Source organism: Ovis aries, chromosome 3 (assembly GCF_016772045.2).
Source record: "Ovis aries strain OAR_USU_Benz2616 breed Rambouillet chromosome 3, ARS-UI_Ramb_v3.0, whole genome shotgun sequence".
NCBI classification, from domain to species: domain Eukaryota; kingdom Metazoa; phylum Chordata; class Mammalia; order Artiodactyla; family Bovidae; genus Ovis; species Ovis aries.
Genome location: NC_056056.1, coordinates 135,984,528 through 135,997,961, shown reverse-complemented (window position 1 = coordinate 135,997,961; position 13,434 = coordinate 135,984,528). Strand labels below are relative to the sequence as shown.

Sequence of the window (13,434 nt, the reverse complement as noted above, 5' to 3'; positions counted from 1 at the left end):
ATTAAATCTATAATAAGACTTAAATGTCTTGAAAGGCAGAACTAATCCTTGATCCGTGGGCTGCAGAATGAATACTGTGTTGGCAGGCATGAAAACATCATAAAATCATTCTGCATCTTCATTAGAGCTCTTGGGTGACCAGGTGCATTGTCAATATTTTAATCAGTAATATTTTTAAGCAGTAATTTTAAGCAGTAATATTTTAATCAGCTTTCTTCACAGTCCAACTCTCACATCCATACATGACCACTGGAAAAACCATAGCCTTGAAGAAGGCTGAGCGCTGAAGAATTGATGCTTTTGATCTGTGGTGTTAGAAAAGTCTCTTGAGAGTCCCTTGGACTGCAAGGAGATCCAACCAGTCCATTCTAAAGGAGATCAGTCCTGGGTGTTCTTTGGAAGGAATGATGCTAAAGCTGAAACGCCAGTACTTTGGCTACCTCATGCGAAGAGTTGACTCACTGGAAAAGACTCTGATGCTGGGAGGGATTGGGGGCAGGAGGAGAAGGGGACGACAGAGGATGAGATGGCTGGATGGCATCACCGACTCGATGGACATGAGTTTGAGTGAACACAAGGAGTTGGTGATGGACAGGGGGCGTGCTGCGATTCATGGGGTCGCAAAGAGTCGGACACGACTGAGTGATTGAACTGAACTGAACTGAACTGAACTGACCTGACTGACTAGACAGACCTTTGTTGGCAAAGTAATATCTCTGCTTTTCAATATGTTATCTAGGTTGGTCATAACTTTCCTTCCAAGGAGTAAGCGTCTTTTAATTTCATGGCTGCAGCCACCATCTGCAGTGATTTTGGAGCCCCCCCCAAAAAAGTCTGACATTTCCACTGTTTCCCCATCTATTTCCCATGAAGTGATGGGACCAGATGCCATGATCTTCGTTTTCTGAATGTTGAGCTTTAAGCCAACTTTTTCACTCTCCTCTTTCACTTTCATCAAGAGGCTTTTTAATTCCTCTTCACTTTCTGCCCTAAGGGTGGTGTCATCTGCATATCTGAGGTTATTGATATTTCTCCCACAAGCTTGATTCCAGCTTGTGCTTCTTCCAGCCCAGCGTTTCTCATGATGTACTCTGCATAGAAGTTAAATAAGCAGGGTGACAGTATACAGCCTTGACGTAGTCCTTTTCCTATTTGGAACCAGTCTGTTGTTCCATGTCCAGTTCTAACTGTTGCTTTTTTAAAATGTAGCCACCTTCATTATTTTAGCTATATCTGGATAACTTGCTGCAGCTTCTTTATCAGCACTTGCTGCTTCACCTTGCATTGGATGTAATGAAGAGGCTTCTTTCCTTAAACATCATAAGTCAACCTCTGCTAGATTTAAATGTTCTTCTGCAGCTTCCTCAACCTCTTTCAGCCTTCACAGAATTGAAGAGAATTAGGGCCTTCGTCTAGATTAGGCTTTCCACTAAGGGAATGTTGTGGCTGGTTTGATCTTCTATCCATACTACTAAAATTTTCTTCACATCAGCAATAAGACTATCTTTCTTATCATTTGTAAGATTCACTAGAGTAGCACTGTTGATTTCCTTCATGAACTTTCCTTTGCATTCACAACTTAGCTAATTGGTGCAAAAGGCCTAGCTTTCAGCCTTTCTTGGCTTTCAACTTGCCTTGCTTGCTAAGTTCATTCATAATCTAGCTTTTGACTTAAAGTGAGAGACTTGAGACTTGTCCTTCCACTTGAACACTTAGAGGCCTTTGTAGGGTTATTAATTGGCCTAACTGCATTATTATTGTGTGTCTCAGGGGATAGAGAGGCCCAAGAAGAGGGAGAGAGGTGGAGGAATGGCCAGTTGGTGAAGCAATCAGAACACACAAAAGATTTATTATTTAAATTTGCCGCCATCTTATGTGGATATAATGCATCATTCCTTGAAACAATTACTCTCTTCACACACACACATATACACACTGTGCTTCTTGCTTCCTTTCTTTGTTCTGCTAGACTCTCTGCCTTTGCTGCCTTAATGACTCTTTTTTTTTTTTTTACTTTATTTTACTTTACAATACTGTATTGGTTTTGCCATACATTGACATGAATCCACCACGGGTGTACATGTGTTCCCTAACATGAACCCCCCTCCCACCTCCCTCCCTATAACATCTCTCTGGGTCATCCCCATGCACCAGCCCCAAGCATGCTGTATCCTGCATCGGACATAGACTGGCGATTCGATTCTTACATGATAGTATACATGTTTCAATGCCATTCTCTCAAAATCATCTTAATAGTTCTTTGAGACATAATTCAAAAGTGTGAAGGCCTAGAAGCTTCACCTAACTCTTGTGTCTGCTCAGTCTTCTGTATAGAGTTGGTGATATACCATCATTGTTCTTTCCACCTCATTCTATATAGTCATCTGTTTGTGTGATTGTTTCTGAGGAGACTTTGAGTGCCCTCAAGGCAGGGATATGGTTTATCCATTTTTGTATCCTCCCACCCTCCACCCCCTGGGCCTAACTCAGTCCCTGTCATATTATTTAAATGTTGATGATGAACTAAATGATAAGTTAAATACTATCTATCTATCACTACCACATTTAGTATCTTTAAGAACTTTCTTCAATACATATGGAAATGAAATGTTTCATTACCAGCACATGGTATAATTTTATATCCTCTCCATCATTCTTCTCAGGTATATTAATACTGATCATGTGGTAATATAACTCTAAAACAGTATTTTCATATTTAAATATGAAATATTTACTTACAGAGGCTCTACAAAAATTTCTTTATAATAATAAAGAAATAATTTATATTATTATAAAAATAATTTATATTATTATAGTTTACATTTTCTTTCCAATACAATGTTACAGTCTCCTTGACTCAGGCATTTTTATTATGGAATTGTTCATCTGTCTGTATGTAATTCCTTGTTAGACATTGTTGGTGATTTGATCATTATAATATTAAATATTAAAGAAGAGCTTACTGAAAAATGAATGAATTGATCCTTGATGGGATTAAAGTTATGTGTATAAATTAAATATTGTGAAATGTTGATCTATCTATTTCAGTTTTTAAATGATTTTACCAAAACAGGTCACATCATGTCACTTAGGTCTTCAGAATCTTCAATAATTATAAACAAACTTAATTGCCATATAAAAATTAAATTGTCAAAGGACTTCCCACAAAAGCACCAAGTTCATATAGTATCACAGGTAAAATCCGTCAAATTTAAAAACAACAGCTAATTTTATCATTAAATTGTTCTACAGCATAGAAAAGAAAGTTTTCACATTTTTAAAATGATGCCAAACTTAAAATTATACCAAAACTTAAAATTATACCAAAATTTGACAAAGAAAGCACCAAAATTAATAAATAAACCACCAGTCAAACTTATGAATGGATATCAGTACAAAATAAAATCCTAAATAAAATATTAGCAAATGTAACACCCTCAAAGAAGGATACTGGGTTGGCCAAAATGTTCATTCAGGTTTTTCTATAAGATGATGCAGAAAAACCCAATCAAATTTTTTGCCAACCCAATACAAATAGGATTTATTCCAAGGATGCAATGATAGTTTAAAACATTAGTCATATTAATAAATATTAGGAGAAAATATTTTCTCTGATAACCATGATAATGAAGTGCTGAAATCATATTTAACAAAATGTAATTTAATAAACTTAACAAAATTAAATATCCACTCTTGATTTTAAAGAAATAATGAAACGGGCTGAAGGATACTTCTTTAATATGACAAAATGTATTTCAACCCAAAAGCCAGCATTTTTTAGTGACAGATACTAGAATGATGTCCTCTATCATCATTATATTTTTAATCAATTCATATTTGCTGCTGCTAAGTCGCTTTAGTCGTGTCTGACCCTGTGTGACCCCATAGACGGCAGCCCACTAGGCTCCCCTGTCCCTGGGATTCTCCAGGCAAGAACACTGGAGTGGGTTGCCGTTTCCTTCTCCAATGCATGAAAGTGAAAAGTGAAAGTGAAGGTGCTCAGTCGTGTCCAACTCTGTGCGACCCCATAGATGGCAGCCCACCAGGCTCTCCCGTCCATGGGATTTTCCAGGCAAGAGTACTGGAGTGGGGTGCCATTGCTTTCTCCCAATTCATATTTACATTTTAGTAATTAGCAGTGAAAGAAGGACTTAAATTTTGGCATTCTGAGTTACAAAGGAATGGATAAAATAACTCCCCTCAAAATGAAATTGATTAAGGTTAAAGATGTTTTGCAGCTTTTTTAGAAAGGAAAATATAAATATAAACAATCCTTTTAAACATTCTTGAAGGTGAATTTTTCCTAGAAAAAAATAACATGAGGCCATGGAAAGGCACTACTAGCTGTTACTCTGGGTAAGTCAAATGAACAAAGGTGACCTGGTGCTGGTGGCCACATCACCAATATTTTTTAATACAGTTTTTAAGGAGGTCTTAATCAATTCAGGCAGTCAAGAGACAGAAATGAGATATTTAAAAATTGGAAAAATCTAGATGTAAAAACATTATTATTTACAAGGGATATGATTATGTAATTGGAAAACTCAAGAATATCAACTGAGAAACTATTACATGCTTTTGAATACAGCAAGATGAATATGCCATTGAAATTGCATATGAAATGATATGCATATGAATATGCATATGAAATTGATATAGAGAGATCTAGCCTTTCTTTATACCAATAACAACCAGTTAGAAGGTGTCATAGAAGGAGAGAGTCCGTTTATAACATCAAAAATAAAAACTACCAAGATATACACTTATGGAAGAATATTCAAGAGCTTGACAAAAACTTTAATAACTCCAACAGAACACATACACACACACATACACACACACCTGAACAGAAAAAAATGTATATCATTTTCTTGAATAGGAAGACTATGTTAGTAAAGATAAGCTAGGTTTTGCTGTTTTAACAAATAATCCCCAAATCTCAATGACTAAAAACAACAAAAGTTTGTCTGTTACTCATAGTACAAATCCATCATAGCTTTGCAGAAAAGAACTTCATTTTATACTCTCAGGAACACAAGGTAACAGAACAGCCATCACCTTGAACACTATAGCTTATCATGCCAATGGAAAAGGAGACTCTAGAGGGTCTCAAACTGACAATGGCAAGCTCAGCACAGAAAAGACACACAATTCTGGTCACATCTCATGGACAAGTACTAGGAAACAGTAGTAATAACTATCACAAAGACTCAGCATCATAAAAATAAAACTACAACAAATAACAGTAATCCAAGTCTATGCCCCAACCAGTTATGCTGAAAAAGCTGAAGTTGAAAGCTTCTATGAAGACCTACAAGACCTTCTAGAACTAACACCCCCCCAAAAAAATATTCTTTTCAACAGAGGGGACCGGAATGCAAAAGTAGGAAGTCAAGAGATACCTGGAGTAACCTGAAAATTTGGCCTTGGATTACAAAATGAAGCAAGGCAAAGGCTAACAGAGTTTTGCCAAGAGAATGCACTGGTCATAGCAAAGACCCTCTTGCAACAACACAGAGAAGACTCTATACGTGGACATCAGCAGATGGTCAATACTGAAATCAGATTGATTATATTCTTTGCAGCCAAAGATGGAGAAGCTCTATATAGTCAGCAAAAACAAGATCGGGAGCTGACTGTGGCTCAGATCATGAACTCCTTATTGCAAAATTTAGATGTAAATTGAAGAAAGTACTCGCACTACCTAGGAAGCCCCAAAATACTAATAATCAACTATTCAAGTACTATAAGAAATCTCAAAATAATTTTTTAAAAATATATTTCTCAGAGTGGAAAGGGCTTTTTAAAATAAGGCACAAAGCATTATTGAAAATATTAATATAAACATGAACTCCTTATTGTCAAATTCAGACTTACATTGAAGACAGTGGGGAAAACCACTAGACCATTCAGGTATGACCCAAATCAAATCCCTTATGATTATACAGTGGAACTGAGAAATAGATTTAAGGGACTGGATTTGATAGACAGAGTGCCTGATGAACTATGGACAAAGGTTCGTGACATTGTACAGGAGACAGGGAGCAAGACCATCCCCAAGGGAAAAAAAAAATGAAAAAAAGCAAAATGGCTGTCTGAGGAGGCCTTACAAATAGCTGTGAAAAGAAGAGAAGTGAAAAGCAAAGAAGGAAAGGAAAGATACACTCATTTAAATGCAGAGTTCCAAAGAATTGCAAGGAGAGATAAGAAAGCCTTCCTCAGCAAGCAATGCAAAGAAATAGAGAAAAACAATAGAATGGGAAAGACTAGAGATCTCTTCAAGAAAATTAGAGATACCAAGGGAACATTTCATGCAAAGATGGGCTCAATAAAGGACAGAAATGGTATGGACCTGACAGAAGCAGAAGATATTAAGAAAAGGTGGCAAGAATACACAGAAGAACTGTACAAAAAAAGATCTTAATTATCCAGATAATCACAATGGTGTGATCACTCACCTAGAGGCAGACATCCTGGAATGTGAAGTCAAGTGGGCCTTAGGCAGTATCACTGTGAACAAAGCTAGAGGAGGTAATGGAATTCCAGTTGAGCTGTTTCAAATCCTGAACGATGATGCCGTGAAAGTGTTGCACTCAATATGCCAGCAAGTTTGGAAAACTCAGCAGTGGCCACAAGACTGGAAAAGGTGAGTTTTCATTCCAATCCCAAAGAAAGGCAATGCCAAAGAATGCTCAAACTACAGCACAATTGCACTCATCTCACATGCTAGTAAAGTAATGCTTAAAATTCTCCAAGCCAGGCTTTACCAATACATGAACCATGAACTTCCAGATGTTCAAGCTGGTTTTAGAAAAGGCAGAGGAACCAGAGATCAAATTGCCAACATCCGCTGGAACATTGAAAAAGCAAGAGGGTTCCAGAAAAACATCTATTTCTGCTTTATTGACTATGCCAAAGCCTTTGACTGTGTGGATCACAATAAACTGGAAAATTCTGAAAGAGATGGGAATACCAGACCACCTGACCTGCCTCCTGAGAAATCTGTATGCAGGTCAGGAGGCAACAGTTAGAATGGGACATGGAACACAGACTGGTTCCAAATAGGAAAAGGAGTACGTCAAGGCTGCATATTGTCACCCTGCTTATGTAACTTATATGCAGAGTACATCATGAGAAACTCTGGGCTGGAAGAAGCACAAGCTGGAATCAAGATTGCCGGGAGAAATATCAATAACCTCAGATATGCAGATGACACCACCCTTACGGCAGAAACTGAAGAAGAACTAAAGAGCCTCTTAATGAAAGTGAAAGAGGAGAGTGAAAAGTTGGCTTAAAGTTCAACATTCAGAAAATGAAAATCATGGCATCTGGTCCCATCACTTCATGGCAAATAGATGGGGAAACAGTGGAATCAGTGGCTCCAAAATCACTGCAGATGGTGATTGCAGCCATGAACTTAAAAGATGCTTAGTCCTTGGAAGGAAAGTCATGACCAACCTAGATAGCACATTCAAAAGCAGAGACATTACTTTGCCAACAAAAGTCCGTCTAGTCAAGGCTATGGTTTTTACAGTATGGATGTGAGAGTTGGACTATAAACAAAGCTGAGTGCTGAAGAATTGATGCTTTTGAACTGTGGCATTGGAAAAGACTCTTGAGAGTCCCTTGGACAGCAAGGAGATCCAACCAGTCCATCCTAAAGGAAATCACTCCTGAATATTCTTTAGAAGGACTGATACTGAAGCTGAAACTCCAATACTTTGGCCACCTGATACGAAGAATCGACTCATTTGAAAAGATGTTGATGCTGGGAAAGATTGAGGGCAGGAGGAGAAGGGGATGACAGAGGATGAGATGGTTGGATGGCATCACCAACTCAATGAACAAGAGTTTGAGTAAACTCCAGGAGTTGGTGATGGACAGGGAGGCCTGGTGTGCTGTAGTTCATGGAGTCACAAAGAGCCGGGCACTACTGAGTGACTGAACTGAACTGAACTGAATATAAACATATAAAAATATAAATTATTTAGAAAGCAAAACCCACCAAAAGGAGAGTCTAAACACAAGTGGGGAAAGTTTTGTAGTTTATATCACAGACAAGGGGCTAATTTTCTCAACAGGTCCCAGAAATCAATTAAGAAAGCAACAGAAATAAAAACAAAAATAAACAATTGGGACCTAATTAAACTTAAAAGCTTTTGCACAACAAAGGAAACTGTAAGCAAGGTGAAAAGGCAGCTTTCAGAATGGGAGAAAATAGTAGCAAATGAAGCAACTGACAATTAATCTCCAAAATATTAAAGCAGCATATGCAGCTCAATACCAGAAAAATGAATGACCCAATCAAAAATTGGGCCAAAAAACTAAACAGACATCTTTCCAAAGAAGACAAATGGCTAATAAACACATGAAAAGATGCTCAACAACACTCATTATCAGAGAAATGCAAATCAAAACCACAATGAGGTACCATCTCATGCCAGTCAGAATGGCAGCTATCAAAAAGTCTACAAACAATAAATGCTGGAGAGGGTGTGGAGAAAAGGGAACCCTCTTACGCTGTTGGGAATGCAAACTAGTACAGCCACTATGGAGAACAGTGTGGAGATTTCTTAAAAACTGGAAATAGAACTGCCATATCATCCAGCAATCCCACTTCTGGGCATACACACTGAGGAAACCAGAATTGAAAGAGACACATGTACCCCAATGTTTATTACAGCACTGTTTACAATAGCCAGGACATGGAAGCAACCTAGAGGTCTATCGGCAGATGAATGGATAAGAAAGCAGTGGTACATATACACAATGGAGTATTACTCAGCTATTAAAAAAAAAAAAAAGAACACATTTGAGTCTGTTCTAATGAGGTGGATAAAACTGGAGTCTACTATACAGAGTAAAGTAAGTCAGAAAGAGAAACACCAATACAGAATATTGACACGTATATATGGAATTTAGAAAGACAGTAACAACCACCCTATATGTAAGACACAAAAAAGGCACAGATGTAAAGAACAGACTTTTGGACTATGTGGAAGAAGGCAAGGGTGGGATGATTTGAAAGAATAACACTGAAACATGTCTGTTGCAGTGCAAGTTCAATGCCTGAAGCAGGACACTCAAAGCTGGTGTTCTGGGACAACCCAGGGAAGGAGTGGGGAGGGAGGTGGGAAGGGGCTTCAGGATGGGGGGACACGTGCACCCATGGCTGATTCATGTTGCTACATGGCAAAAACCACCTTAATATTGTAAAGTAATTAGCCTCCAATTAAAATTAATTAATTATTTTAAAAAGCAACTTGATAACCCAGTTGAAAAATGGGCAAAGCATTTGAATAGCATCTTCACAGAAAATAAAATACAGATGGTTCTTAACTCTATGAAAAGATGCTTAACTTCAATCTATAATAAAAGTAATGCAAGTGAAAGCATGGAAGTGCCATATTTCATTCATTACATTGACAATGAACAAAAAAGTTGATAGTATTTGTGGGGAAATACTCTTTTATAATGCTGACCGATATATAAATTGTTCCAACCTCTTTGGAGAACAATTTGACAAAAAATTTATCACAATTACAAAATGCTTACCCTTGATTTAGAAGTTCTACTTTTAGGAACATACATACAGGTATACATATGTATATACAAGATTGTTCATTGAAGTATATTTTTATAATGCAAAATATTGAAAACAGCATAAATGTTATGTTAACCTCATCAAAAGTTAAGTAAATTCTGGTAAATCCAGACTTTGGAGAACTATAAAACTGTAAAATGAATGAGTAGACTCTTTATATATTAATATCTAAATTCTAGCTTGTTATGAAAAAATCAAACATTGTAATTTTAAATGTATAAAGAGTGGGATAAAAGAACCTATGTTCTTTGCTACATATGTAGAAAGTATCTCTGGGTGGAATACCTGGGTAGCCCTGAGGGAGGGGCCTAATGGCCAAGAATAAGAATACTAAGGAGGCTTTTCACGCTATTTGTATTTTTTAAAATACTGCACCAGGTGAATGCAATTATTTATTTTAATTTAATATAACAAAGAAAAAAAGACATGAGGGAACTGGAGAATGACCAGAAACATGTTATTTCAGATTCTCAAGTGGATGAAAGTGCTTATGTGTAAAAACAGATTTAAAAGACTAGGAACAACAACAACAACAACAACAAAAAGACTAGGAACATTCATTCTGGGAAGAGAAAAACACACTATAGAATAGAAAATATTTCAACAATTCTAAGGTAACCAGTTTTGAAATGAAAATTTCTGTCTATACACTGAATGTCTTTCTTTTACACCTTGTTATTCCAGTGCTTAGTTTTCAAATGAATTCAGTTCTCAGAAATGTAAATATCATGAGAACAGGGTACATTGTTTTATTCACTGCTATATCCATAGCATCTAGAACAGTGCTTGCCAAATAGTACGTATTCAATAAATATTTGTTGAATAAATGACATAGATTGTTTCTATAATTAATGATAGCTTTTTCTATCATTGATCTTAGTTTGACATATTGTAATTTTAGGTTAGAAAAATTCTCCAAATAAGATAACACAGTATTATAAATTAACTATTTTAGAAAGGGGAAAGAATTTCTACAATAAAAAAAATGTTTTTAAAATCCCCCAAATAATAAGTTGGCAACCTCAAACACAAAGGCCAAGAATTGGCAGGCTAATTTCAATTAAAAAAAAAAATCAAGACTAGAACATGTTTCCTGTAGGTCATTCTAGCATCAAAGCTGCTATGGCAACATGAAGTATATAAACCTGCCTGACAGCTCCCACTTTAATAGATCTTCTGTCCAACTTCACTGCAATAAAAAGTAAATTAAAAAAAAAAGAATCATAGGTCTTCTGGTGAATGCAAGATTAAAGTAATTCAGAATAACTGCAAGCATTTCTAAACTTTTGAAACTGATATTTTGGAGATCAACCATGAGCCTCAAAATATATTTTAGAATCTCTGCTAGAGATATATATGAATGAAACGGGTGTTATATGACATTTCTTATTTCTAAAAAATATACCTCCTTTTGATATCTTAAATATGCTTCCATCTTACAAACCTTCTATAAGAGAATCTTTTAGAACACCTAACCTGACAAATACATATATACTGATAGGGTAATGAGGGAGGATATTTGAAATCAGGACTAAATCAGACAACTAGACACATAATATTTACATCTACCTTGCACGCTGGATCAGTCTATAGGCATTGTACTTGCGGAATAGGTATCCCAGCCGAACTTTGTCTGTACGAAGTGTCTCAATTATGAGATTCCTAGCTTCTGTGTGTAGCTGTGAAGGGAGTATAGAAGCTTTTGTGGCCTGATTTAAGAGTATCAGGTTCTTCCGCTGAGCCTCCACATCAACAAAATAGTTCTGTTCTTTGAGCTCTTGGGGATAGGAAGTGGGCACCATCATCTTGGGTTGCCTGGTATCTGAAACTGAAGTCAGTACCCAGGGCTTATTGATAGGGGGAAGTTGGGATTCCTGGTCCCATTCAGAAGGTGAGCTCTGCCGTGTTTTGAGTAGTTGAGTAGTAATAAGAGAAGGTAGTGGAGTTACAGGCTTAATGAGAGTAGTAGGAAGGGTCCCCTCATCAGCATAAGGGGCTTGAGATACTGGTGTCTTGTAATCGGTGAGATGGGACTTAAACATTCTAAATCGTTCCACGGCAAAATAATCTTCAGGTATCTGGATTTCTTCAGAAGTGTCAGAGACCTCTGCTGTTTGGAAATTCTTAGTGGTGAAAGGGGCTTGAATTACCTTGAAACTTGGAGCACTGGGATGGACTGATACTGATTTCAATTTCAGAGAAGAAATAATTGACAATCTTTCCTTCCTTTTCTCAGAGACAGCAGAGGACAAATCTTTCTGTGGCTTTTCAGGGGTTGAGGGAGTCAATGGTGTTAGGGGACGCCCAGGGGTGGGAGAGACCCATAGAGAGGAAGCTTGCCCAGGAAGGGTCCTTGGTGGCAGATGCTGCCCAAGAGTAGAAGGGGCTTGTAACCCAGGAGATTGCTTATGAGTGGCAAAGGTCTGGGATGCCTGAAACTGCTCAGAGAGTGTTAAGGGTCCAGATTTCAAGAGCTCCTGAGGGATGGAAGTAGTCCCAGAAACCAAGTGCTTCCTAGGAGAGAGAGGAGCCCAGATTTGGGGAATCTGCTCAGAGGTGACTGGGACTCCAGATATAAGGGGCTGTCTGAGGTCAAGAAAGGGCTTCAATATCAGAGGTGACTGGGGTGTCATAGAGTCCCTAGATATGAAAAATTGCCTGGAACTAAGGAGGGCCTCTGGTTCAAAGGGCTGCTGTGGAGTGGGAGAGAGCCCAGATATTGGACTGGGAACTGGTGTTGGGAATGGAACAGAGGTTGATAGATCCTTAGACATTAGGGTCTGTCTGGAGGAAGGAGAAGTCTGTGGTGCCAGGGGCTTCCCAGGGTCTGAAGGAATCCTCATTCCCAAGAATTTCTCAGAGGGGGCTTGTTTAAGAGGAAACCTTGACATACGGAAAGGAGTAGAAGGCACCTCAAATACAGGGGACTCCTCAGCAATAGCAGTAGATGATACTGGGGACTCCTTAGGAGTGTGAGGAGCATGTTTTGTGACAGATTTATCAGTAATGGAAGAGATCCCAGTTTTCAGTGTATGTCCTGAAGGAGGACTAGCCCAGGGTGGTAAGGGGTGCTCCTTAAAGAGAGGAGTTCTTGATGTTAGGTCCTGCACAGACCTAACAGTAATACCCATGGACCAGGCCTCCCCTGGGGTGAAAGGAGCTTCCAAAGGTTGGATTTGTTCTGGGATGTGGGGATATTCTAAGGTATACACTTTATCTGAGGTGAGAGGAACCCCTAATTTTGCAAACTGTTCATGAGAGAGGGAAATCCCTAATGCTTGAGCCTGTCCCAAAGTGAAAGGGGCCCCCAAATCCTGAGGCTGTGGAATGATGACAGGGATTCTCAGTGCCTGAGACTGCTGAGGGGTAAGAGTGATGCCCTGAGCCTGTGCCTGCTCAGGGGTGATGTGGCTCCTCAGTGCCTGGACCTGTTGAGAAGTGAGAGACACCCAAGATGCCTGGGCCTGATCAGGAGTGAGAGTGATCCCTAGTGCATGGGCCTGCTCAGAGGTGACATGCATCCCCAGGGCACGGGCCTGTTCAGGGGTCACATGGATCCCCAATGCCTGGGCCTGCTGAGGGGTAAAGATGATGCCCTGAGGGGTGGCAGGGATCCCCAAATCCTGAAACTGCTGAGGGGTGAGAGTCAGACTGTGAGCTTCACCCTGCTGAGGGGTGATAGGAATCCCTAGTGCCTGAGCCTGTTGAGGGGTAAGAGAAACCCCCACTTCCTGAATATGCTGCAGGGTGACTGAAATCCCCAGTGCCTGGGCCTGCTGAGGGGTGAGAGTGATCCCTGGTGCCTGAGCTTGTTCAGGGGTGAGAGTGAT

At 38.8% G+C, this 13,434-nt stretch overlaps 1 protein-coding gene across 1 annotated transcript in view; it reads right to left on the bottom strand.

The window, feature by feature from the left end:
• FAM186A (family with sequence similarity 186 member A) overlaps positions 1 to 13,434 on the bottom strand; it is a 137,163-nt gene that overhangs the window by 61,451 nt on the left and 62,278 nt on the right. Inside the window, exon 8 of the mRNA XM_042247322.1 lies at positions 11,174 to 12,858. Within this exon, the coding sequence (XP_042103256.1) occupies positions 11,174 to 12,858 (1,685 nt within the window). The remainder of the gene's footprint in view (positions 1 to 11,173; positions 12,859 to 13,434) is intronic.